Source organism: Mangifera indica, chromosome 5 (assembly GCF_011075055.1).
Source record: "Mangifera indica cultivar Alphonso chromosome 5, CATAS_Mindica_2.1, whole genome shotgun sequence".
Classification (NCBI taxonomy): Eukaryota; Viridiplantae; Streptophyta; class Magnoliopsida; order Sapindales; family Anacardiaceae; genus Mangifera; species Mangifera indica.
Window position 1 is genome coordinate 10,771,397 of NC_058141.1, and position 23,947 is coordinate 10,795,343.

A 23,947-nucleotide genomic window follows, 5' to 3' on the forward strand; every position below is an offset into this window, starting at 1 on the left:
ATGTTACAATTCCATCCCTATATTATTAAAAATCTCTAATGAAAATACACATGGGATGATGATTAAAGCCAAAATAATTTACTAAATAATAAAATATTAAATGATACAATAGGATTGAACGAAAGACAAATTTTTTTGAGCTTTGCATATGTTGCTAAGTCTCAAAACTACGATCATATATCCTTTTACACGTTTTTTTTTTGTTATTGAAGTTATCCTTAAAAAGGTTGAGAGTTTTTCAATAGTTAGATCATGTATCCCAAGATTGAGAGTTAAAGGGTGAAAATAAATTTATCCTTGCTTTAGCATGGATAGCTTGCATGAGGCTACCTTAGCAACAATAGGAGGAGGGCTTTTGAGCTGCAATCTCTTCTCCCTTGGCACTCCCTCATTCTTCCCCTTATTCATACTAAGAGTAAATAAGAGTGTTTTTAATAGTTTAGACTATTTATCCCATCTTCAACTATGATCGTACTATTGTTAGACTTATTAATCCTGTAAATTGCGATTATTAGTTTAGAACGTTAACCTAATTGAGTAGAAGGTATCGTCTTACATTGGTGTTTTTGTTTTTGTTTAGGAGTAGGGGGTGTGTTCTTTACTATAAGCAAATAGGTTCAAGGCACATGGTGTATTGATGAAGATTAAAAGTCCTCTAAATGTTTTTTCATGGTTGTTCCCAACAGTGAAAGCGAATACAATTTTCAATTGATATAAATGTTCATGTAATTTTCCCCTCTTGAGGGTAAATCCTTTTGGCAAGGTGTGCTTTCTTGGGTTAACAACGTTTATTTATTCAGTTATGGAACCATATTATAATATAGTTATGGGACATCAATCATCATAATAGGGTAACAAGATTCTGTAGAACGAAACAATTTTGGGTTATTATTTTATCTTCAAATGATTAATTATTCAAAGCTTTCCTAAGCGATTTTTTATCAACAATTGAAATAATGTTGATTGCAAAAATGTATGATGATGGAATATAACAGAGACTCTTATTTTAACACTAAATTATTAATGTGATTTTTCACAACTAACGAAAGCGCGTAAATCAGAGTCTTGTGCAAATTAGGTTACAATAATAAAGAATAAAATTCGACAAAACTCTTATGTTTATTTTTATGTGATATGCATATAAAAGAACTCAACAAGAGATAAAGATGAAAGATACAAAATTAGGGAGTTATATACGAATTAGGATAATCCAAAGAAACGTTTTCCAGGCGGGGCAATACCATGCAAGGTTTTCAATGTATAAATGATAACGTTAAGTCAGCCGTCAAAATAGCGTAACGGATATGTTATATTATAAAATATAATTTAAAAATTATTATTTTATAAAAAAAATATATATCAAACAACCTTATCGTGTTGAAAAATCAAAAAAAAAAAAAAATCCAATAATGTTGAATGCTGAGTCAATTCTACATGAAAGGACAAGTATAAGAGAACCAGACAAAATGAACCAAATCTTGAAGGGAAGACATTAAATTTGCTTCATATTCCTTGTAATTTCTTTACTCTTTGCTTGCAAGCTACACCCGCAGACGCGCTCAAATCGTGCTTTATATTTGAATCTTCTCACCCCAGGCTTTCAGAACCAGCAGGTTTCTTTCACTTCAGCATTTCTGGTAAGCCCGGATTTTTATCAAAACGGTTTATATAATTGATGCCAACTTATCAGTTAGGGTTTACATGAATGAATTCCAAGTGGAATTTCGGTGTTCTGACTTTGAATCTTTGAATTGTTGTGAGAATTTCTCGAGAATGATTTGAGATCGTTTCTGGTATTTTCTTGTTCAGGATTCGCCGTTTTAGTAATTTTATCTTTAAATTGCGGAAATGTTTATGTATTTTTTGTTGTTGATGTAATTTACGTGATTATTGATTGATATTTGTATGAAACTTATGTTTTCTTGTTTGAATCTGGGATAATAATAGTTCATATAGAGTGCATAGCAAAAGCTGTGTTTTTGTTTAATATTTGTCGTTTTGATTCACTCTAGGATTTTGTTGATATTATAATGTTTTATTATTATGATTTTTGAATTAGTCAGTATGAGCTGTGTACAAATCAATCATTGATTTGTTGTAGTAAATTAAAAAAATCTATTACTCTTTATCACATGAACATGGCTGACAGTTCAGTATTCACAACTTGTGTGTGTGTGTGTGTGTGTGTGTGTGTGTATAGATATATATATATTTGTTTTCAATAAGTTGTTTCCATTGTATTTGCCTTCTATTCTGTAACTTTGTACTTTGTACTTATCAAAATCAATACAATTTAATCAAATAAACATTTTTTTTTAATCCAATTTGTTCTTCTTTCTGTTTCTATTTAGTCAACATTGGTCTTTCATTTTTATTTTTTGTAAACCTTGCCAGTTGGCACCTTGTTGATGAAACCTAGAAATTGTCATGGTTCATGCTTATTGTTACTAAGAATATGAAGGAATCAGCTTCTTAAGTAGTTAGGTATGCTCTCAAAATATCTTGGTATGTTGTTATTAGCAATTAAAAAATCTGAAAATAATTGATATATCATTAATTTCCATATGTCTAGGCTGCTTGGTGGGTAGTTGTTTTGTAAATCAATAGTAGTTTTGAGGTAGGTTCTACTCATATAAGGTTTTTTGTATGAGTAATTGGCTAGCAATATCTTACATTGATTTTACTTTTATATGTGTAGTTATAAGCTGTTCATTGCTCTTACATCACCACATTCTTTATTCTTCTTGTTCAACCTGTGGTACAGAAGGTTTGATTTGAGTTTTGAAGGTGCAGATTTAAGATATAGGTAGATGTGAAGTGGCCTTCCAGGATGATTCTATTTCTAGTCTTACAGGGACTACATTCATTAAGTTTTAATTACTTATGCTTTCAGGAACTGCTCACTAGATTATTATTGATTTTCATATTTGTTTTTTTTTTTTTTTTAATTCAAGAAATGGGGCAAGCTTTTGGTTGCATTCAAGTAGACCAATCCACTGTTGCTATCAAAGAAACTTTTGGGAAGTTTGCTGATGTGCTTGAACCAGGTTGTCACTGTCTGCCTTGGTGTTTGGGGAGCCAGGTCGCTGGTCACCTTTCTTTACGTGTACAACAGCTGGATGTTCGATGTGAAACAAAAACAAAGGTTCGATGCACAACCAATTACAACCTGACTTGAAGATTTAATTTTTATTTGCCACTTTGTTTTAGTTTCCAAGTTCATCATTGTTAATTTCAAGATTCTATACTTGGCTACTTGGAGATCTGGGAGGAACACACTGTTACTTGAGCCATATCAGAGTAACCTGGCATAAGATTTTAGTTTAAATTTCATTGATAATTCATATAATTGAATGATTTGGAAAAAAATGAGGGTCATAGTATTCAAGACAAGTTTTTCCCTAAAATAAAATTATAGCACTTAGAAAAACTCTTGTGAAGCTGAATTGTTTTGAATATTTTATCTGGATTGATATGAAAGGCAGAAGTTGCAGCTTTGACCTAGAACCTTTTATATTTGTTTGTCAGTAATACTACTGATCATTTATATTTGTAACCATTTATATTTTTTGAGGAAATATAACCAGGTTGAGATATTTGGTATTTTTTCAGGATAATGTGTTTGTTAATGTGGTTGCATCCGTTCAGTACAGAGCCTTGGCTGATAAGGCTTCAGATGCTTTCTACAAGCTCAGCAATACCAGATCACAGATACAAGCCTATGTCTTCGATGGTATGGATTTTGACATGGTTTAGATCTTTTTCTTTTTATTTGTTTAATCTTTAGTTTCGGTATACTGGATATCCATTCTATTGTGGTGTAGTTTGTGTTCTATTTTTCCCTTGTGCTGGATGTGGCTAAAAATTTATTTTCCTGTGCCAGATCTCTGCACAAACTTTTGAGCACTTTATTATTTCTTTTTGAACATTAAGCTACTTTTTCTTTTTCTTTTGAAGCAATTAGAATGATGGAGTTCTGTATTAATGTGTTAATATCACATATTTTGTTAGACTTGGAAATATTTATTATAAAATGGGATATTTATTTCCTGGTATGTTATGCTACCTTGGGACTTACATAAGAACAGTTTTGACAAACTGAAGTTTTCAGCCCTACTGGCCTATATAGATACTGTATTCTGTTTGGACTTGTTTGATGTTATCACTGAATGTTTAAGAGGATCTTTTGGCTTCATAACTGATGTAGTGAGGAATTCTTTTCTATATCTGTTAATTCCATGTCATTGTTATTACCTTGTGATTGGAGAACCATCTTTACTTGTAGTCTAAATTCTTTTGGTGGATAATCAAGTCTGAAAATCTGAAAGTAATTGAAAATAATTTGGTTCTTGCCTATACTTGTTTGAACCTTTTTATGCGAACTTATGCTATACCTTGGAGGCAGTTGTGCGATGTGTTTTAAGGTCAGTTTCTAGGAGGACTAACTTCCCATGTATCTGCTGTAGTCATTAGGGCAAGTGTTCCAAAGCTGGACCTGGATGCAGCCTTTGAACAGAAAAATGAAATAGCAAAAGCTGTGGAAGAAGAGCTAGAGAAGGTACCTTTTGTTATTATTTATATAGTTTAGGATTCACCAAAACACACAAACCTAAACAATGAAATGTATTTAATTATATATGTATATGTAGGCCATGTCACATTATGGATATGAGATAGTTCAAACTCTTATTGTGGACATTGAACCTGATGAGCATGTAAAGAGAGCAATGAATGAAATCAATGCAGGTATGACTTGGATCTCTTTGCTAATTGTAAAATATGCTGCTCTTTTTTCCTTTTGGATTTTCCTGCCCAAGAATCTATTGGTTCAATCAACACTGAGTTTATATTGACCAATTCTCTATTACTAGCTTTCTGGGATGAATGAGATATGAAAAGAATGTTTGACATATATCATTAATTGTGATAAATAGCTGCCAGGATGAGGGTGGCTGCAAACGAGAAAGCTGAAGCAGAGAAAATACTGCAAATCAAGCGTGCTGAGGGAGACGCTGAATCAAAGTATTTGGCAGGGCTTGGTATTGCTCGTCAGCGTCAGGCAATTGTTGATGGGCTAAGGGACAGTGTACTAGCCTTCTCTGTGAATGTACCAGGCACAACATCAAAGGATGTCATGGACATGGTTCTGGTAACGCAATATTTTGATACCATGAAGGAAATCGGTGCATCCTCAAAGTCAAACTCTGTTTTCATCCCACATGGACCTGGTGCTGTGAGAGACATTGCATCACAGATAAGAGAAGGTCTCCTTCAGGGCAGTGCTGCAAGTCAGTAGTCGCGTGTTCCAATTTGCAAATATATTTATGTTGGGGTTATTGATAAAAATGTGTGAAGTTTTGTTTTACTTGTGGTCGTACAGTGTGACATAAGTAAAGAATGGGAATGGTGTAGGATATATTAAGGTTTTTGATGTGTGTAGTGTTGCTTTTAATAATGGTTTTGTTTTAAAAGCCAAATTTAAGTGTGATCTTATTATTATATTAGCTATTGAATTTCCAAGCTGTGGTAAAGGAAATCAAAACTGAATTTTTGTGTGCATTACTTGTGCAAAAATATCTGGAAATGGTAATAGTCTGTCAAGTCGAAGGTTAAATTCTTGATGCGTAGCTGATGCAGATGGTAAATAAATGCTTGCAAAGTGATTGTGGTTTTTAGAATAGCACCTCCTTGTTACGGTTTGAACCATACAAGAGTTGGAGAATTAAGGAAAAATGTTATATAGATCTGCCTAAATAACCGTTTTCAGACATTCTAGACAACTATAACGACATCTTCTATATGTAGGCCGGGGCTTCGTCTTCGCCAGCACAAAAGAAGCAAAAGCAGTAAATTGTACGCTTCGCATTAGGTTGTTAATGAGAATGAGTCAGAAGCATCTTAAGAGTATTTGACTGTAACTTCCTGTACATTAAGGTCAAATTCTCCTGTAAGATTACCTAGAGTCCAATTGAATGGCAGTGCTTCATTGTTGAATTAACATGGATTGTAATTTGCACGTGCAGATGTGCTCCTGGACTACATTATACTTAATTTTGAATAAATAATATTATTTGTATTTATTTTGAGTTTACAATAAAGTATACAGTTATTTTTGTCACTATATGATTTAATATTACTTAATCCATAATTCCAAATCATCAAATCACACGATGTCATATATCAAATATATATCTATTTATATACACAAAATAGATATACATAATTTTATTAATACAAGCTTAAACAGACATTACGATTTTGTAACATGGCTTGCTCATTCACATTAAGGCGACTCTTTAATATTGCCATAACTCCTGTTTTCCCATGTTTGGATTTTTTGACCCATGACAAAACATTGGATTAAACAAATGGCATAAGATAGAATTGCAGTGTTTTACATAACGGTAAACATACATCAAATTCGAGCTCCATTTGACAGCTTTTTTCAAGTCAAGCTTGAAGTAGCAACTCTTATCTCAAGTTCGAGCTTAAGCTTGCAACAAACTTATAGCTTACAAGTTTATCAAGTCCGCATCTATCTCATCAAGCCAAGCTCAAAATCAGCCATACTTGGCTACACTACAGCCCCAAGTACAACCCCCCAATAAGGGTGGAAAGGGCATTCAAATAAAAATTGATTATGTTGTTCGATACACCAACCAGAATTATTTTACAACCCATTACCACAACAATCGTGAAAGCCAACATCACATGATGATATTAGCAAGTTCGTGAGAAACAAAAAAGATTTTACGTCTTTCGACCTGACATTATTGTTTTCCACCACTCAAAAGCTCGTTGTTCTTCCCCTCCAATACCAATAATGTTTACCTAGTCTATGGTTTGAGTGCCAAGGCCAGTCCAATCTTAGCGCTCTTCTCAATTGCTCTGGTGTCCACCTCTCCTGAGATAGTGAAGAGAGATTTTGGACGCCACTCATGCTGGATGAGAGCACTTGCTCGGCCATAGTTGTTCACACGGGCCTTCACTGAGGTCAAGGGGTCTAGTGCATGCTGAGTACCGATTGTCAGTGTGTTTTCATTGCTTGAAAAGCTATGGGTCAGTTCCGCACCAACAGCTGTATTGGTCAGTGGGCTTACAATGTGATAGTAGGAAGCACTAAGAGTATCATACTTGTCATTCCTGTACTCATCAATCAAAATCACACCATCAAAAACAGAGAATGAAGATGGCATACAGTGAAAAAGTAGCAGACGGCACTGAATTTTAAAATAAATAAAATTTTAACAGAATGTAAGTATGTATTACCCAACATAAGTTCCGATAATATTTGGCTCCAATCAATTAAACTAAAAAAATTTAATGCAATAAATTTCAAGTAAATGTCCCCTCTAGACGATTAAAGAGTTAATATGACAATACAGTCAAAATATGGAAAAGAATTGCTTTATGCAGAAAGAAATACTTACAATGTCAAGGAAGCAATGAGGTCAGTATTGGTATAACTCAACCCTGCGTTGCACTTGGTAAAGTTTCCACTGGCAGTGTCGAATGCGAGATCGGTTCCAGCAGAGATAGAATTGTTTCCAATTACACCAGAGAAGTTAACAATGGGACTGGCAGTCAATCCAATGCCAGTGCTTATTCCAGCATACTCATGCTGGTACTGTAGTTCAACCTGTGCCACCATGATAACCATGAATCAGATCATCAACCAAGAATGAACAGCTACATCCTTCAGCCCATTGATTTGCATTTAAAGTCACATGAATGAAACACTGTGAGTTAGCTGTACATAGAACCAAAAAGTTCAAAGACAAAGGCAAGAAAACAAACTTAATTGCGAAAGAAACCAGTTAAAAAAGTATCTCTTACCTTGCCAGATCTCTGATCAGGAACAATAAAGCTAAAGATTGTCTTGAGTCCAGGTGCAGGTTCATCAACAGTAATGGTTGTGAAAAGCTACAGACAAAGATAATATATCTTAGTATCATATGATCATGAATGGATACCCATTGCATATGAAATCAAGATATAATTTAGTAGATACATATAAAATGCCAGTCAGAGAAAATCTTACAAAAATGAGGAAACAAACATTAGAATTCAAAGTGTTCTTAGTCTTAACATGTTACATTACCAATAGCAATCTCAAGAATTATTTGACAAGTGAGAGAAACCCTATATACTTACATAAACTCAAAGCCAACTCAGAAAACAAGAAAGTTATGAAATCCATTAAAATCATATTGGCACAGCTGTATTGAGTCTATCCACCATGCGGTAAAATTAAAACCAACGCAAATCATTCACCCCAGGAAATCAATTCTAGCACACAAAATCATACATAAACTATCTTAATATAAAAATTGCTCCAATTTAGATATACACGAGGTACTTATAATACTAAAACTGGTGACCGATATAAAATGCTGCTGAGATACAAGAAACAGATTCATAACAATCAATAAAAACCAACTGATAGCTGATCATCAAGCAAAGACTTACATTTGAGTTAGTGTCCACTTTGAAATCAGTTGTGATATTCTTGTTCTTCAGCTGAGTGCTGACATCAGCCAAAAACAACTCACCCTTCTTAATCCCACTTGAAGTTATCGACTGCCATGCGTTACAAACGCACATCATTATTCCATATCAACTCAACCGATTAAACAGATTCATAACATTATTTTGATTTCATCTCTTTCTCAAAAAAAAAAAAAAAAAAGTTACTCACGACTCCAGTGGAAGTGTAAGTAGTGACAGTAAATTTGTGGTCACTTTGATAATCCTTATAAAGAAGATCTACAAAAATGAAAAAAAAAAAATTAGACAAACAATTAAAAATAATAAATAAAAATAAAAAAGCAATTAAAGGAGAAAAAAGATTAAAATATTGAAAATCAGCTACCTCGAGCTTTCTTGCCAATGTCAGAGTAGAGACCAGGGCCTTTCCCCATGATTTTCCCGAGAAAATGCAAAGGAAAACGAGAGGAAAATAGATTCGAAAAGAATATGATGGAATGAAAACCCTAGTAGTTAATTGCTGTTTGGTTGTTTATAGAAAGGAGGGATTTGGAACGTTAGATTAGATGCGGATGAAGGTAGAGTTTTGTGAGCCGTTGATTTATAATAAAAAGAGAGAGTTATGAGGCGGTTACGTGAGACCGTCAGAATCGGGACCAGAGGGAATTTGAGCATATTCGGCTTTGCGGTTTTGTCACTGAAACGTGTCGTTTTGTAGTCAAATATAACCGGGTAACGCCGAAATTCTTAGTCTTCACAAAATACAAAGTTAGATTTAGAGTACAAAATTTCGTTTCAATTAAATTATACATACCAATTTGAGGCGTATAAATAAAAATATATATTTATATATATTATTATATAATTAAATATTATTTTATTTATATAATATATAATATTATTTATTATAACTAATTTAAATATAAAATAAAATTAAAAATATTAATTCAAATAAATATCATTGAAAGGAGGGATTTCTATAAAAAAAACTAACAAACATAATCTTTTATCAATATAATCATCAATTACCATGTCGAAACAAATGAAATTATATGCAAACCATTTTTCCCTCATTTGGCCGGAGTAATTTTATTATTAAAAATAAAAAAATAATCATAAAAATAAACTATTCAAAAGATTAGTAAATATAATTATTATTATATTTAATAAAATTTGATAAAAATTATATATAAAAATAATTACTGTATATGATGAGTAATAATATAAGAATATTAAAATATTATTCTATTTAAATATTATTGAGTCTAATTATTATAAAAATATTTTTGATGAAATTTGTTAGTGTTTGAAAATGAGAATAATTTTGTTAAATTTGAAAATCTCATTTACCCAACCATTACAGGTTAAAATTAACGGAATCCTAACCCTTAAAAAGTTAATTTCATTTTACCCCTAAAAATTTAAAAACTAATATTTTTTTTCTAAGTTAAGTTTTAAAAAATTACAACCTTCTTAGAGTTTTGTTTCAAAATCTCGTCACTTTCTCCGGCACCATAAAATCTTGACCAACACATTTTTTCCCTTACTTAACAATTGTTTGAAGAATCATCCAAACACTTCAGAATTTGTTTCGGCTATATGTTTAAAATTCTTCCAACATATGAGGAACATTAATGATTTTTTATTTTTGTTATTTATTTTTGCAGAATTTTGCATCAGAAAGAAAAAGAAAGGCTGAGTTTTGCATTCATGCGTTGTCGTTTCATTCCGGCAACAGTTTTCCTATAGATGGTTTTTCAGCAGTTCCACTTCACAGAGAAAATTCTGAAAAATTGCACTAAAAACGCTCGTTTGCAATGTGGGAATGCCTGCTGATACACAGCTACACTCTCCACGTCTGTATTTTTTGGGTGACAATCTTCAGCTCTACCATTTACTGAATCTGCACAGCTTAAGTCGGTAAAATAATACATATATTTTCATCAACTGGATGCTTCATCCTCCCATAACATTCGAACAGAAGCTTTATCCCATAACTATTAGTAATTCAACACTGTAATACATAACAGACAAACACGGTATAACTAGTGCCTAAAAGAGAAGAAAAATAAAGGGAAAATATTGCAACTACAATAAATTACAATGACATTATAACACATGGTGAGAACCATATAAGGCACTTTCATGCATTCACCTCGGCCCTGATAATGCAGATGGCAGCAATAGGGTAGCAACATCAGTGGCACCAATCTTTGGCCGTGGAATCACATTTGCTCTAGGCACAGCAGGAACTGAAAAGTCGTATTCTAAGTTTTCTTCAACTTCTACCAATCCTTCCAACACCTTCACCACCACTGACATGGAAGGCCTACTGGAAAAATCACCTTGCAAACACCATGCTGCAACCTTCATCATTTCCATTACTTCTGTCCCATTCGAAATCATATCCTCGCTACTTTTGTCAATCATATCCAAAAGCTGACCCTCTTCGGCCTTTCTCCCAAATACACTTAATAAATGCATATCCTCCTCTGGTTGTGATTGATCCAAATTCCTTCTTCCACATAAAATTTCCAAGACTACAACCCCAAAGCTATATACATCTACTTTTTCAGTTATTATGGAGTTGAGCCATTCAGGAGCTAAATAACCGGGTGTTCCTTTCATTCTTGTTACAACTTGACTTTGATCCCTGTCAATTAGCTTTGACAAACCAAAATCAGATAATTTTGCTTGAAAATTTTCATTCAGAAGAATGTTTTGAGGTTTGATATCTAAGTGAAATATCTTTTGGCTACACTCTTCATGGAGATACGCCAATCCTTTGGCTATGTCAAGAATGATCATCCTTCTGACCTGCCAATCAAGAGCAGAGCCTTGGTTTTGGCTGAAGATCCATTTGTCCAATGATCCATTGCACATAAATTCATAAACCAGAAGCCTTTGAGACTTGTTTGCTGCATATCCAAGCAGTCTTACCAAGTTGACATGGTGAATGCTACCAATTGTCTTAACCTCAGATAAAAATGATTCTTTCAATTGGCCAAATCCCTCAAGACGCTTCACTGCAACCATGGTGCCGTTGCTAAGATTCCCTTCAAATACGGAGCCGAATCCTCCTTTACCAAGTATCTTTCTGAAATTGTCAGTTGCTGCTATCAAGTCTTCATAAGAGTACCTCTTGGGCATTCCTGGTACCTGGTCCAAGTAATCTTCCTCCAACTCATCGCCATCTTTCTTCTTCCCTAGAAAAACAAAGCGAATGATGCCAATGACTAGAAGAAGAACAGAAAATACCCCAAAGCTGCATGCCACTATAATTAGAAGCCCCCTCGTGTTCCATCTGATATTAGTTGAGGCACGTACTGATGGAGGAGCAAATAAACTCGAGTCATCCTGAACTTTTAAGAAGAAAAAACTCGTATCTGACTCAACATTTTGCAGCGAAAAAATCTGTGATGCCAGATAACAATTCTTGGATGAATCATACATTGCAGCCTTGCAGGAGCAATTTTTCAGACAATCTAGTTTGCAGCTCTCCACATCTGTATTTTTAGAGTGAGCCACCCCTTTCAAATGAGTAACGTTCTTCAGCTCCACCATTTTTTTATTCATAATTTTGTCACAGGACAATGAATTAATTTCAGAACAGCCAAGATTGGGATGTCTGTCACTAGTTTGCCGAAAATAGCTTACTTTTGTATCATCTGGTTGAGGACAACTGCAAACTGTGGTATTATCCTGACCCCAATTTGAGCAAATTCCATATCTTCCACAAACCAAAGGATAATCACAATCATTCGATGAAAGGATTTCAGCAACTATTTGCCAACCGGATTCAACAAAATCATAAACTCTCAAATGCCCATCAAATTCCAACGTTACATGTTGCAATGGAGTTGCCTGGGAAAGTGAGAAATCTGCTTTCCATTGGATTATGTTTGAACCTTCTCGGAGCACAACAAAACTTCCATTGTAAAGAGTGGCATATAATGGTTCTGTTCTATTATCTTCTTGAAAATCTGTCGTACAGTAAACTAGTGGAGGATCCGATTCCAGATAAGCAGACAGACCTTCATTAGTAAGGGAAAGTGAGTACAAACCTCCGTCAGTCCAGTTAGTTGATGAAGCACTTGCTGTCAGTTTTTGGGCTGCGTTAGAATACAACTTCTGTCCAACAAGTAAAGTGTCAGTTGGATGATCAAAGGATTGCCAAACAGAAGAGTTGTTTGTGTCAAAAAGCACAAGATTCCCAGACTGTGTCAGCTTTAAACCAGCAACAGATTTACCTTTCGTATCGGTAGACCAAACCAAAGTACCATCAAAATCATGCAACATCATATCTCCATCTCGGGTTAGCAGCAAAGAGGCATTGCCTCTAACCGGCTTCTTTCGGTTGAAATACCAGACATATCTCCATAAGTCCCCATAAAAATACGCCAGATCCCGCTGGTGCCAGGCAAAAATACCCGGAAGGTAAGTCTCGCAAGACTCAGAGGAGCACTGGAAACCGCACACAAATGACCCATATTCAGAGACTTTTGTTTCAAAAAATGAAACAGGCGTCCCAGTCCCTCCTATTGTCCATGAAATGTTAGTGTTATTAAGCATTTGAACATATTCACCCTGGATGGAATAGAAAAAATAAAATGGGAAAAGATACGTAACAAATATCCATAACCAAATCACACCCATTACTAATGGCGCAGGCTACAAAACTGAGATCAGATTGTTGATGGATTAGAACATTAAAGCGTGTTAGAATTAGTAAGTAGTACAAAAATCAACATCTAAAAGCCTTCGCAGGTGGGTCATTGATGCCTGGAAAGTGTGCTTAATTATCATTGTGAACACTTTTTTTACTTTTAATTCACCAATCCAGTCCAGTCAAAAAGTAACCATACCGTAAAAAATTATTAAAAAATTAAAAATAAAAAAAATTAATTAATTAATAATTAAAATATTATAATTTAATGAATCCATCTTTAAAAAGCAAGTGGGTCAATTGATTACGGGAACAACATGATATAATTTGTCTGGTCTTGGGCTGTGTTGTGGAGCCTCTTAATCTGGTGGGTCTTGACACAACTCAACCCACCAACACGACAGGTCACACCAAGCCCGACTTAGCATTGTCGGTCGTCATGTCTAATTTTCTTATCCAAGTTTGGTCTTAAAACACTTTTTCACCCTTAATAAGTTTAAATAATACTTTCTTACTTAAAATTAGCATAAATAACACTTTTCCAACTAAAATTAACCCCTATTAATAAAATAACAATATTTAAGAAGTGAAATTATCATTTTATCCCTACTATCTCATTTTTAAATTTATCATATTACCTTAAATTAACAAAAATTAAAAAAAATTAAATATTTAAATTATACATGAAATCTTTTATTTTCCTTTCTGTTCATCCACATCCCTTCTTTCTCTCTTTCTATAGATAACAATGTCTTTATTATATAATTATATATTAAAGAATAAATCATACTTTTTAAAAATAAGAGAGGTCTTTTTGAAAATATATCCAAATAAGCAAGAGTCTTTAAGCTATGTCAAAGTAGAGACCAGGGCCTTTTCCCATGATTTTCCCGAGAAAATGAGGGGAAAGTTGGAATAAAGTTATGAATTTTTGTAGCTTACTTTGAAAGGGATACAATGAAATGAAAACCCTAATAGTACATTGTTGTTTGGTTCTTTATAGATAGGAGAGATTTGAGCATTAGATTAGATGTATGGTAAAGGTAAAGTTTTGTGAGTCGTTGATCATAAAGAGAGAGAGCTCAGAGGTGGTTTTTGTTAGGGTAATGCTCCAAAACCAATCGATCTATACATTTGTGACATTGTAATTTACTTATTTATTAATAAAAATATTTTATTATTCATTTATGTTAAGTTTATATATTATGATTGTATGAATAATATATCTTTAGAAAGATAGAATCGTGACAAGAGAATCAGACGGCTGATTGTAAAAATCTTATAAACATATTAAATAATCATTCTAGAAACGTTTGTAATTTTGATTTTGCTTTCACCAATGGCATAACTAATAGTAATGAGATTATTATAGTGTTGAACAACTTCACCGAAAAATGACGACAATTCTAATATGTCTTGTGACGATCGTTCATCTTGAATTAATACTCAATCATTATGTTTGTTCATGCATTTTTCAAACTTTATCCATTTTGTAATATTTTAATACTTTCTTTAGATATGTTAGTAATTTTAGCTTAGGTTTTTATCATCATCAAAACATAAAATGTTCAACAGAGCTCTATTATGACAACAATATAGTCATTGCCCAAGCAAAGGAACAAATGTCTCATCAAAGATCTAAATACATATTTAGACGATATTATTTCATTTTAGAGATCATTCAACTTGAAGATTTACAAATTGCTAGAGTTGATACATATGATATTTTAGCAGACCCACTAACCAAGCCTCCATCATAGTTGAACAATGATAGACATGTAGTCGTATATGATATTAAATAGATAGGTGATTGACTATAGTGCAAGTATGAGATTGTTAGGATAATGTCCTGGAGCCAATTAATTTGTACATTTGTAACATTGTAATTTAATTGTTTATTAATAAAGGAAACTATTATTTATTCATGTTAATGCTTGCATTAGGTGTTTATGCTAATAGTATATCTTTATAATGATAGAGTCATGATGAGGGGATCAAACGATTGATCGTAGAAAACCTTATAAACACATTATATGGTCATTATAGAAATGTTTGTAATCTCGATATTTCTTTGACCAAGGATACAAGTAATGGTAATAAAATTATTATAGTATTGAGCGACTCTATCAAAAAATGACGGCAGTTTTAATGTGTCAAAACTGTTAGTTAATAATTTGGTATAACATATGAGTTCCACTCGTAATCAAATTGAGTCAACACTTGGATTTTGCTTTTTATTTACCAACCCACAATCCAGTCCAACCAACATAAGACGTTGCCTTCCAGTCCAGTCAAGTCAACACTTTGATTTTAGAGTGAATTAATCGTGCCACCCAAGGTTTGACATTAAAACACTTTTCCTCACTTAAAAAAAAAACACTTTTCCACTTCCAATTGATCTGGATGATATTTTCTCACTTAAAAAAAGTATAAATAACATTTTTCATCTAAAATTAAACTCTATTAATAAAATAATAATATTGAGGAATAAAATTATTATTTCATCTCTATTATTTCTTTTTTAAAATTATCAGATAATCGTAATTTAAACAAAAATTAAAAACAATACTTTAAATATCCAAATTATATAAAATACATCTTATTTTTCTTTCCTTTAATCTACATCTATTCTTTCTCCCTTTCTATAGATAGCTATATTTTGGTTGTATAATTATATACATGAGGTAGTTATGTGAGACAGTCAAAATCACGACCAAGGGGCATTTGAGCGTATTTGACTTTGTAGTTGTGTCACTGAAACATGTCGTTTTTTAAAGGACTTACTGGAAAATAACCAATCTAATTTTATATCTTTGTAATCACCAATTTTTATGTTGACAAAAATGACTTTATATAAAAACCAAATTTTCTCTTATTTTCCACCATTTTGAAAACTAAATACATTTAACTAGATATATATCACTTCTGATCACCTCCAACAATTTGTTCTGTTTTCCAGCTTCAAATTGAAGAATTATGGACCCAAAAAAAAATTAATTTTATGGTGAATTTGTGTGTGAAATTGTGTATGTCATTACTCTTTAAGAACATAAAAGGAAAATAGAAGTCTTTTTCTCGATTCAAGTCAGTTTTTTTTTTTTTTTCTTGGAAACTAGAAGAAATTATTCACCTGCACTTCATTTAAGGCCTTCTCGGATTTGGAAGGCAGTAGATTCAACAACACACTCACATTTGGTGCTACTTTGCAAATCAATCGGGGAGACCTTATTAAGGAGATTTGGTTTTGACTTAAAAAGATGGACATGTGATTTAGTAAATTTGAGTTTGTCTTGATTATCATATTGAGGCTCAATCACATCACTGCTGTTTGCAACATTCCCTCTCATTGGCACAACAGAAAACATGATATACATATTTTCCCTAATGTGAGTTCGGTGACTTATAATGATCTTATTTCTATTTTTTAGGCTCTCACGTGGAGCGGGGAGGGCGAGACTATAACATCTCTTTCTAGATAAATATCCTCTGAAAAGAATACATATTTAAAGAGATATTTTATCTTAGTTAACGTAAAAATCATACAATTAAAATTAAATCACCATAGAAATAACTCATAATAATAAATAATAAGCATAATTAAGACTTCATTAGTAAGTGTGCAAAAGGTTTTGTTACAAAATAATTAAATCCAAGTTCTGAATCTAAACATAACAAATGTGTATAATAACAAACTCAAAATACATATCATAAAGATAATTCCACACCCCACACCCAACCCCCCCTCCCACCCCCCCCCCCCCCCCCCCCCCCCCCCCCCCCGCCCCAAAAAAAAAAGAAAACCCCATACATCGCCTATCAGTGACTTGTACTCATCCCATAGCTCTATATAAATCATCTCCTATTTATAAAACATTACTAGGAACAAATGAGTGTTAAACACTAAATCAATAGGTAACTTATGTGGTACCTTAAATTGCATACAATTTAACATTCACAATATTTCTGCACACAACTAAAGACATCAAGAGTTTCCATTTGCCTCTTCTCATAATAGTGAATACACTACAATTTATCCTTTACTCCTCATGAAAGTATGGTTTTTCATTTTTATCTCAAACACATCATTTCACTTACTAAGCTTTGTCGGTTGGACTAGACTACAAATGTGTAGACATATTGTCTGTATGAGAAAATAAACTCTTGCAGTCCTATTCCACGTAGTGTAATATGAATTGATGTTGCTTGACCACGTGTACAAGGGTAGAAAAAGCCGATGAATAAAAAGAAAATCGGCAATTGTGTTTCAACAATTTCAAATGCATTCTTGTCCTACGTATTTAATGCGTCATTATTATTTCAAATAAACGGTTTTAATTTTTTCAAAAAAATCAATGGCTATGGATTAGTTGAGAAAGTTTCAGCCAATAGAAATGCGAGACTTGAAAGGTTGGTTTGTCATTTTACACTTAAAAGTAAAAAAATTGTTAAAAAATATAATTATTGTTTTCATAGCAAATGATCATGCAACATGTGTCCTCCAAATTTTACATGGTAGATGAAGAAAATTGAGAGTTTCATTGGTTCGTTTCCGTCTTACTTTTGTGTTTCGTGTGTTGAGTGCTCTTTGCATTGTGTGTTAAAAAAATCTTGAAAAATTCGGTTATTGGCAACGACTACAACTTTGACAATGACAACGAAGACACCTTTGATACTTCATCAGTGGTGAATGAACAAGTTCTATTGTGTTTCTTTCGGTCTTTGGAGAGTTTACGAATATACAAATTACAAACTAGACTATGCAATAAGATGATGTGTTTTGATTTACGAATCAATCCAGTTTGCATTATTTTTATTGATTCGTATATTTTCTATAGACTTTGGCTTAAATAATCATTTTTTGTCTTCTGATAGATCATTTTATCAAAAAGGGGTAAATTAGTCATTTAATTTAGAGGGTAGTTTGGTCATTTCATTGGATATAGGGTAAAATAGTTATTTAACCTTTAAACTAATGGAAAATGTTAAAGTTAACTCTCGATGGGTGAGACTTTAAGCTTTTAAAAGTTAATAGGTGAAATTTTAGGACAACATCAAACATTGGGTGGGAATAAGTCCATTGGCCAAAGACATAGCCAGGGAGAGTATTCTTCAAGTCTAAAAGATTTGAAAAGAACTCTAAAGTTGACCTATCAACCCTTATGAGTTCAAGGGACTCAATTTTGCCAAGGCTATGCACTAGTATGTTTATGTTATATATAGAAAATATGTTGGGTTTAATTTATTATAAATTAAATCACTGAGTATGCAAAGATTATAATTACCATGACTTGTAATTTTAATAAATCCCTCAAACATAAGATCAAGTGAAAAATAAAAAATAGCCTTCCAAAACAGTGGAGTTGGCTGGGGAAGTGAATCATTTGCCCTCCACTAGACTATGTATTATCCTTTCCTTTCCAGAGAACAAGAAAACTTCCAGAAAGAGTGGCATAGAGTAGCTATATTCTATTTCCTTCTCCCCATAATCCCCTATACTTAATTCCGAGCTATCTTATGTTAATTTCAAGGCGTAATCTGAACTTAATATGATAGGATTGAGCATTTACTGAATCTTCCAGCTTAAGCCGATAAAATAATACGTATGCTTCATCCTCCCATAACATTCAAACACAAGCTTTGTCCCATACCTACTACTAATTAAACACTGTAAGACATAACAGACAAACACTAGAATAACTAGTACCAAAAAATGAAGAAAAATAAAGGGAAAAGATTGCAACTACAATAAATTAAAATTGCATTATAACACATGGTGAAAATCATAAGAGGCAGTTTCATTTATTCACCTTGGCCCTGATAATGCAGATGGCAGCATTGGGGTGGCAACATCAGTGGCACCATTCTTTGGCCGTGGAATCACATTTGCTCTAGGCACAGCAGGAACTGAAAAGTCATATTCTAAGTTTTCTTCAACTTCTACCAATCCTTCCAACACCTTCACCACCACTGACATGGAAGGCCTCCTGGAAAAATCACCTTGCAAACACCATGCTGCAACCTTCATCATTTCCATCACTTCTGATCCATTCAAAATCATATCCTCGCTACTTTTGTCAATCATATCCAAAAGCTGACCCTCTTCAGCCTTTTTTTTAAATACACTTAATAAATACATATCCTCCTCTGGTTGTGATTGATCCAAATTCCTTCTTCCACATAAGGTTTCCAAGACTACAACCCCAAAGCTATATACATCTACCTTTTCAGTTATTATAGAGTTGAGCCATTCAGGAGCTAAATAACCCGGTGTTCCTTTCATTCTTGTTACAACTTGACTTTGGTCCCTGTCAATTAGCTTTGACAAACCAAAATCAGATAATTTTGCTCGAAAATTTTCATCTAGAAGAATGTTTTGAGGTTTGATATCTAAGTGAAATATCTTTTGGCTACACTCTTCATGGAGATACGCCAATCCTTTGGCTATGTCAAGAATGATCATCCTTCTGACCTGCCAATCAAGAGCAGAGGCTTGGTTTTGGCTGAAGATCCATTTGTCCAATGATCCATTGCACATAAATTCATAAACTAGAAGCCTGTGAGACTTGTTTGCTGTATATCCAAGCAGTCTTACCAAGTTGACATGGTGAATGCTACCAATTGTCTTAACCTCAGATAAAAATGATTCTTTCAATTGGCCAAATCCCTCAAGACGCTTCACTGCAACCATGGTGCCGTTGCTAAGAGTCCCTTCAAATACGGAGCCGAATCCTCCTTTACCAAGTATCTTTCTGAAATTACCAGTTGCTGCTATCAAGTCTTCATAAGAGCACCTCTTGGGCATTCCCGGTACCTGGTCCAAGTAATCTTCCTCCAACTCATCACCATCTTTCTTCTTCCCTAGAAAAACAAAGCGAATGATGCCAATGACTAGAAGAAGAACAGAAAATACCCCAAAGCTGCATGCCAATATAATTAGAAGGCGCCTCGTGTTCCTTCTGATATTAGTTGAGGCACGTACTGATGGAGGAGTAAATAAACTCGAGTCATCCTGAACTTTTAAGAAGAAAAAACTCGTATCTGACTCAACATGTTGCAGCGAAAAAATCTGTGATGCCAGATAACAATTCTTGGATGAATCATACATTGCAGCCTTGCAGGAGCAATTTTTCAGACAATCTAGTTTGCAGCTCTCCACATCTGTATTTTTAGAGTGAGCCACCCCTTTCAAATGAGTAACGTTCTTCAGCTCCACCATTTTTTTATTTATAATTTTGTCACAGGACAATGAATTAACTTCGGAACAGCCAAGATTGGGATGTCTGTCACTAGTTGGTCGAAAATAGCTTTCTTTTGAATTATCTGGTTGAGGACAACTGCAAACCGCGGTATTATCCTCACCCCACTTTGAGCAAATTCCATATCTTCCACAAACCAAAGGATAATCACAATCATTCGATGAAAGGATTTCAGCAACTATTTGCCAACCGGATTCAACAAAATCATAAACTCTCAAATGCCCATCACATTCCAACGTTACATGTTGCAATAGAGTTGCCTGGGAAAGAAAGAAATCTGCTTCCCATTGGGTTATGTTTGAACCTTCTCGGAGCACAACAAAACGTCCCTCGTAAAGAGTGGCATATAATCGCTCTGTTCTATTTCCTTCTTGAAAAGATGTGCTATAGTAAACTAGTGGAGGATCCGATTCCAGAAAAGCAGACAGACCTTCATTAGTAAGGGAGAGTGAATACAAACCTCCGTCAGTCCAGTTAGTTGATGAAGCACTTGCTGTCAGTTTTTGGGCTAAATTAGAATATAACTTCTGTCCAACAAGTAAAGTGTCAGTTGGATGATCAAAGGATTGCCAAACAGAAGAGTTTTTTGTGTCAAAGAGCACAAGATTCCCCGACTCTGTCAGCTTTAAACCAGCAACAGATTTACCTTTTGTATTGGTAGACCAAACCAAAGTACCATCAAAATCTTGCAACATCATATCTCCATCTCGGGTTAGCAGCAAGGTGGCATTGCTTCTAACCGGCTTGTTTCGGTTGAAAGACCAGACTAATCTAAGCGCTCGATCCCAAAGCGGAAGCTTCGGATACCCCCGAGCAAAAATACCAACAAGGAAAGTGTTATCGCAAGAGTCAGAGAAGCACCGAAAAGCACAAATAAATGACCCATTTCCAGAGGCTACTGTTTCAAATAACCTAAAAGGCGTCGGACTGATATAAGGATGATCATAATTCGCATCTATTGTCCATGAAATGTTAGTGTTATTAAGCATTTGAACATATTCACCCTGGATGGAATAGAAAAGATACGTAGCAAATATCCATAACCAAATCAAGCCCATTGCTAATGCCACTGAGATCGAATAGGTGATGGATTGGAACATTAGAGCGTGTTAGAATTAGTAAGCAGTACCAAAATCAACATCTAAAAACCTACCCCAGAAGTGGGTCATTTGTGCCCGAAATTGTGCCTACCACACAATTTTGCATGGAAGTCAACAATTGGATTTTACTTTTTATTCACCAATCCCCATTCCCCAATCCAGTCCAGTCAAAAAGGAACCACGACGAACGTAGGAAGGTGCCTTCCAGTCCAGTCAAGTCAACACTTGGATTTTTGAGTGAATTACATTTACCCTCGACATGCCTTGAGATATGGTCCATTGGTCAGCCTTTCAAAAATTAAAATTATTAAAAGTTAAAATTAATTAAAAATGAATAAAAATTAAAATATTATTACAATATTATAATTTGATGTGACGACCTGTAAAAACATACAAACCACCCTAAGAGCTCGGCATGACATGACATAAGAGATCTTAGGCCGTGTTATAGATCCCCTTAATTTGATGGGTATATCTAACCTATAAAATCCACATTGTAGCAGGCCTTGACATAATCTAACCCACCACCACGATGGGTCTAATTTTCTCACCCACAGTTTAACCTTAAAATACTTTGTCCACCCTTAATTAGTATAAATAATACTTTGTCATCCAAAATAACCATAACAAACATTTTTTCACTTAAACTTAAATTTTGTTAATGAAATTATGGTATTAGTAAGTGAAATTATTTTTTCATTTTTTTAAAATTATCATATAACCTAAATTTACAAAAATTAAAGATAATATTGTAAATATCTAAATTATATAAAAAACCTCTTATTTTCCTTTCTTTTCATACACATCCCTTCTTTCTCTCTTTGAACAATGCTATGTGTATTTTTTTTTTAGTATATAAATTATGTGTTAACATATAATTGGTTGTTACTTTATCATTAATGCAAAATCATCTAATCACAAAATAACATATTATTTGTATACTCAATTTGTGTACAACAAATGTATACACATAGTTTTATTATCTCTCTTATATGTAGCGATATCTTTGTCGTATAATCAATATATTAGGAGGTAAGTTAAAAATATTGGGGTTCTTTTTGAAAATAATCCAAATTATCATGATTCCTGAGCTTTCTTGCCAATGTCAAAGTAGATACCAAAGTCTTTCTTCATGATTTTCCCGAGAAAATGAAAAAGGAAATAAGAGTAAAATAGGAATAAAGTTATGAATTTTAGTGGCTTACTTTGAAAATAATACAATGAAATGAAAACCCTAGTAGCATATTGTTCTTTGGTTGTTTATAGACAGGAGTGATTAGAAACAATGGATTAGATGTGTGGTAGAGGTAGAGTTTTTTGAGCCATTGATTAATAATTGAAAGAGAGAGTTAAAAGATGGTTGTGTGAAACTGTCAGTATCGAGACCAGGGGCATTATATATAATTTTATGCATAAATAATGATATATCATCATATAATCTAATAATTAAAAATTAAAAATAAAATAATATTCAATCATATAATGATTCATTATTGTTTATATACAAAAATTATGCACATAATATTATTGTTTGAGCATATTCAACTTTGCGGTTATCTCCCTGAAACTTGTCATGTTGAAGTCTAATATAATTGGGTAATCACTAATTATATAATGAATTAAAATAACTATATCCAAAGGGATTTACAGGAAATAACCAATACATCTAATTTTATATCTTTGTAATACCAATTTTCATATTAATAAGACGGGTAATTAATTAAAATATGCAAATGAGTTATTGTTTATAAGTTAAAAAACCATGTAACTACGTTGAAAAGGGAAATTTGAAAGCTCAAATCGGAAATCTTAAACCACAAACTACTAGTGAATATCCTTGGAGTAGTAGCCTAAGGAAAACAGTAACATCTCCTGCAAGCAGCAAAATTTCGAGAAGCAATAATACATCAATAATAGGTTTAGAGGTAAATTCACATTTACTATTTCATGGATTTAGGTTTGTCTATTTTTGCCGAATGGTTGAAAAACCCTATTGTGGGTATTGTTTGTTGAGTGTTTTTTATTAATTAAAATAGAATTAAGCAAAATGTCCATCAATTGTAGCAGTTGTCGTGGAGTAAATAAACTAGAGTCATCCTGGGCTTTAAAGAAGAAACGTAAAGGGCCAGTGTCATTACCCATGTCTGACTCAACATTTTCCAGCGAAAAAACTTGTGATGCCAAATAACAATTCTTGGATGAACGAAGCATTGCAGCCTTGCAGGAGCAATTTTTTAGATAATCTAATTTGCAACTCTTCACATCTGTATTTTTAGAGTGAGCCACCCCTTTCATATGGGTAATGTTCTCCAGCTCTACCATTTTCTGATACATAATTTTGTCACAGGACAATGAATTAATTTCCGAACAGCCAAGATTGGGATGTCTGTCACTAGTTTGCCGAAAGTAGCTTACTTCTGTATTATCCGGTTGAGAAC

The 23,947-nt window shown here is 33.5% G+C and overlaps 4 protein-coding genes across 5 annotated transcripts; 1 reads left to right on the forward strand and 3 right to left on the reverse strand.

Moving 5' to 3' along the window:
* Nucleotides 1-1,393: 1,393 nt before the first annotated feature.
* LOC123217043 (hypersensitive-induced response protein 2) lies at nucleotides 1,394-5,559 on the forward strand. Of its 2 annotated transcripts, XM_044637786.1 has the most exons (7): nucleotides 1,447-1,637; nucleotides 2,699-2,806; nucleotides 2,955-3,145; nucleotides 3,613-3,733; nucleotides 4,467-4,558; nucleotides 4,650-4,746; nucleotides 4,935-5,559. In XM_044637786.1, exons 3-7 carry the CDS (start codon nucleotides 2,957-2,959, stop codon nucleotides 5,294-5,296), a joined length of 861 nt encoding a protein of 286 aa, XP_044493721.1. In that variant the 5' UTR covers nucleotides 1,447-1,637; nucleotides 2,699-2,806; nucleotides 2,955-2,956; the 3' UTR covers nucleotides 5,297-5,559. The 2 variants fall into 2 exon arrangements, with proteins under 2 accessions (XP_044493720.1, XP_044493721.1); XM_044637785.1 differs by lacking the exon at nucleotides 2,699-2,806 and having other exon boundaries at nucleotides 1,394-1,637.
* Nucleotides 5,560-6,355: 796 nt separating this feature from the next.
* On the reverse strand, nucleotides 6,356-9,033 carry LOC123217605 (mitochondrial outer membrane protein porin of 36 kDa). The gene is made up of 6 exons (XM_044638696.1): nucleotides 8,873-9,033; nucleotides 8,699-8,766; nucleotides 8,470-8,580; nucleotides 7,837-7,923; nucleotides 7,431-7,639; nucleotides 6,356-7,143 (listed from the first exon to the last, which is right to left on the reverse strand). The coding sequence occupies exons 1-6, from the start codon at nucleotides 8,919-8,921 to the stop codon at nucleotides 6,837-6,839; spliced, it is 831 nt and encodes a 276-aa protein (XP_044494631.1). The 5' UTR covers nucleotides 8,922-9,033; the 3' UTR covers nucleotides 6,356-6,836.
* Nucleotides 9,034-10,404: 1,371 nt separating this feature from the next.
* On the reverse strand, nucleotides 10,405-13,172 carry LOC123216305 (G-type lectin S-receptor-like serine/threonine-protein kinase SD2-5). Its single transcript, XM_044636720.1, has one exon. The coding sequence runs from the start codon at nucleotides 13,141-13,143 to the stop codon at nucleotides 10,639-10,641; it is 2,505 nt and encodes an 834-aa protein (XP_044492655.1). The 5' UTR covers nucleotides 13,144-13,172; the 3' UTR covers nucleotides 10,405-10,638.
* A 5,561-nt stretch (nucleotides 13,173-18,733) lies between these two features.
* On the reverse strand, nucleotides 18,734-21,190 carry LOC123216215 (G-type lectin S-receptor-like serine/threonine-protein kinase SD2-5). Its single transcript, XM_044636611.1, has 2 exons — nucleotides 21,056-21,190; nucleotides 18,734-20,936 (listed from the first exon to the last, which is right to left on the reverse strand). The coding sequence occupies exons 1-2, from the start codon at nucleotides 21,086-21,088 to the stop codon at nucleotides 18,957-18,959; spliced, it is 2,013 nt and encodes a 670-aa protein (XP_044492546.1). The 5' UTR covers nucleotides 21,089-21,190; the 3' UTR covers nucleotides 18,734-18,956.
* Nucleotides 21,191-23,947: the final 2,757 nt, after the last annotated feature.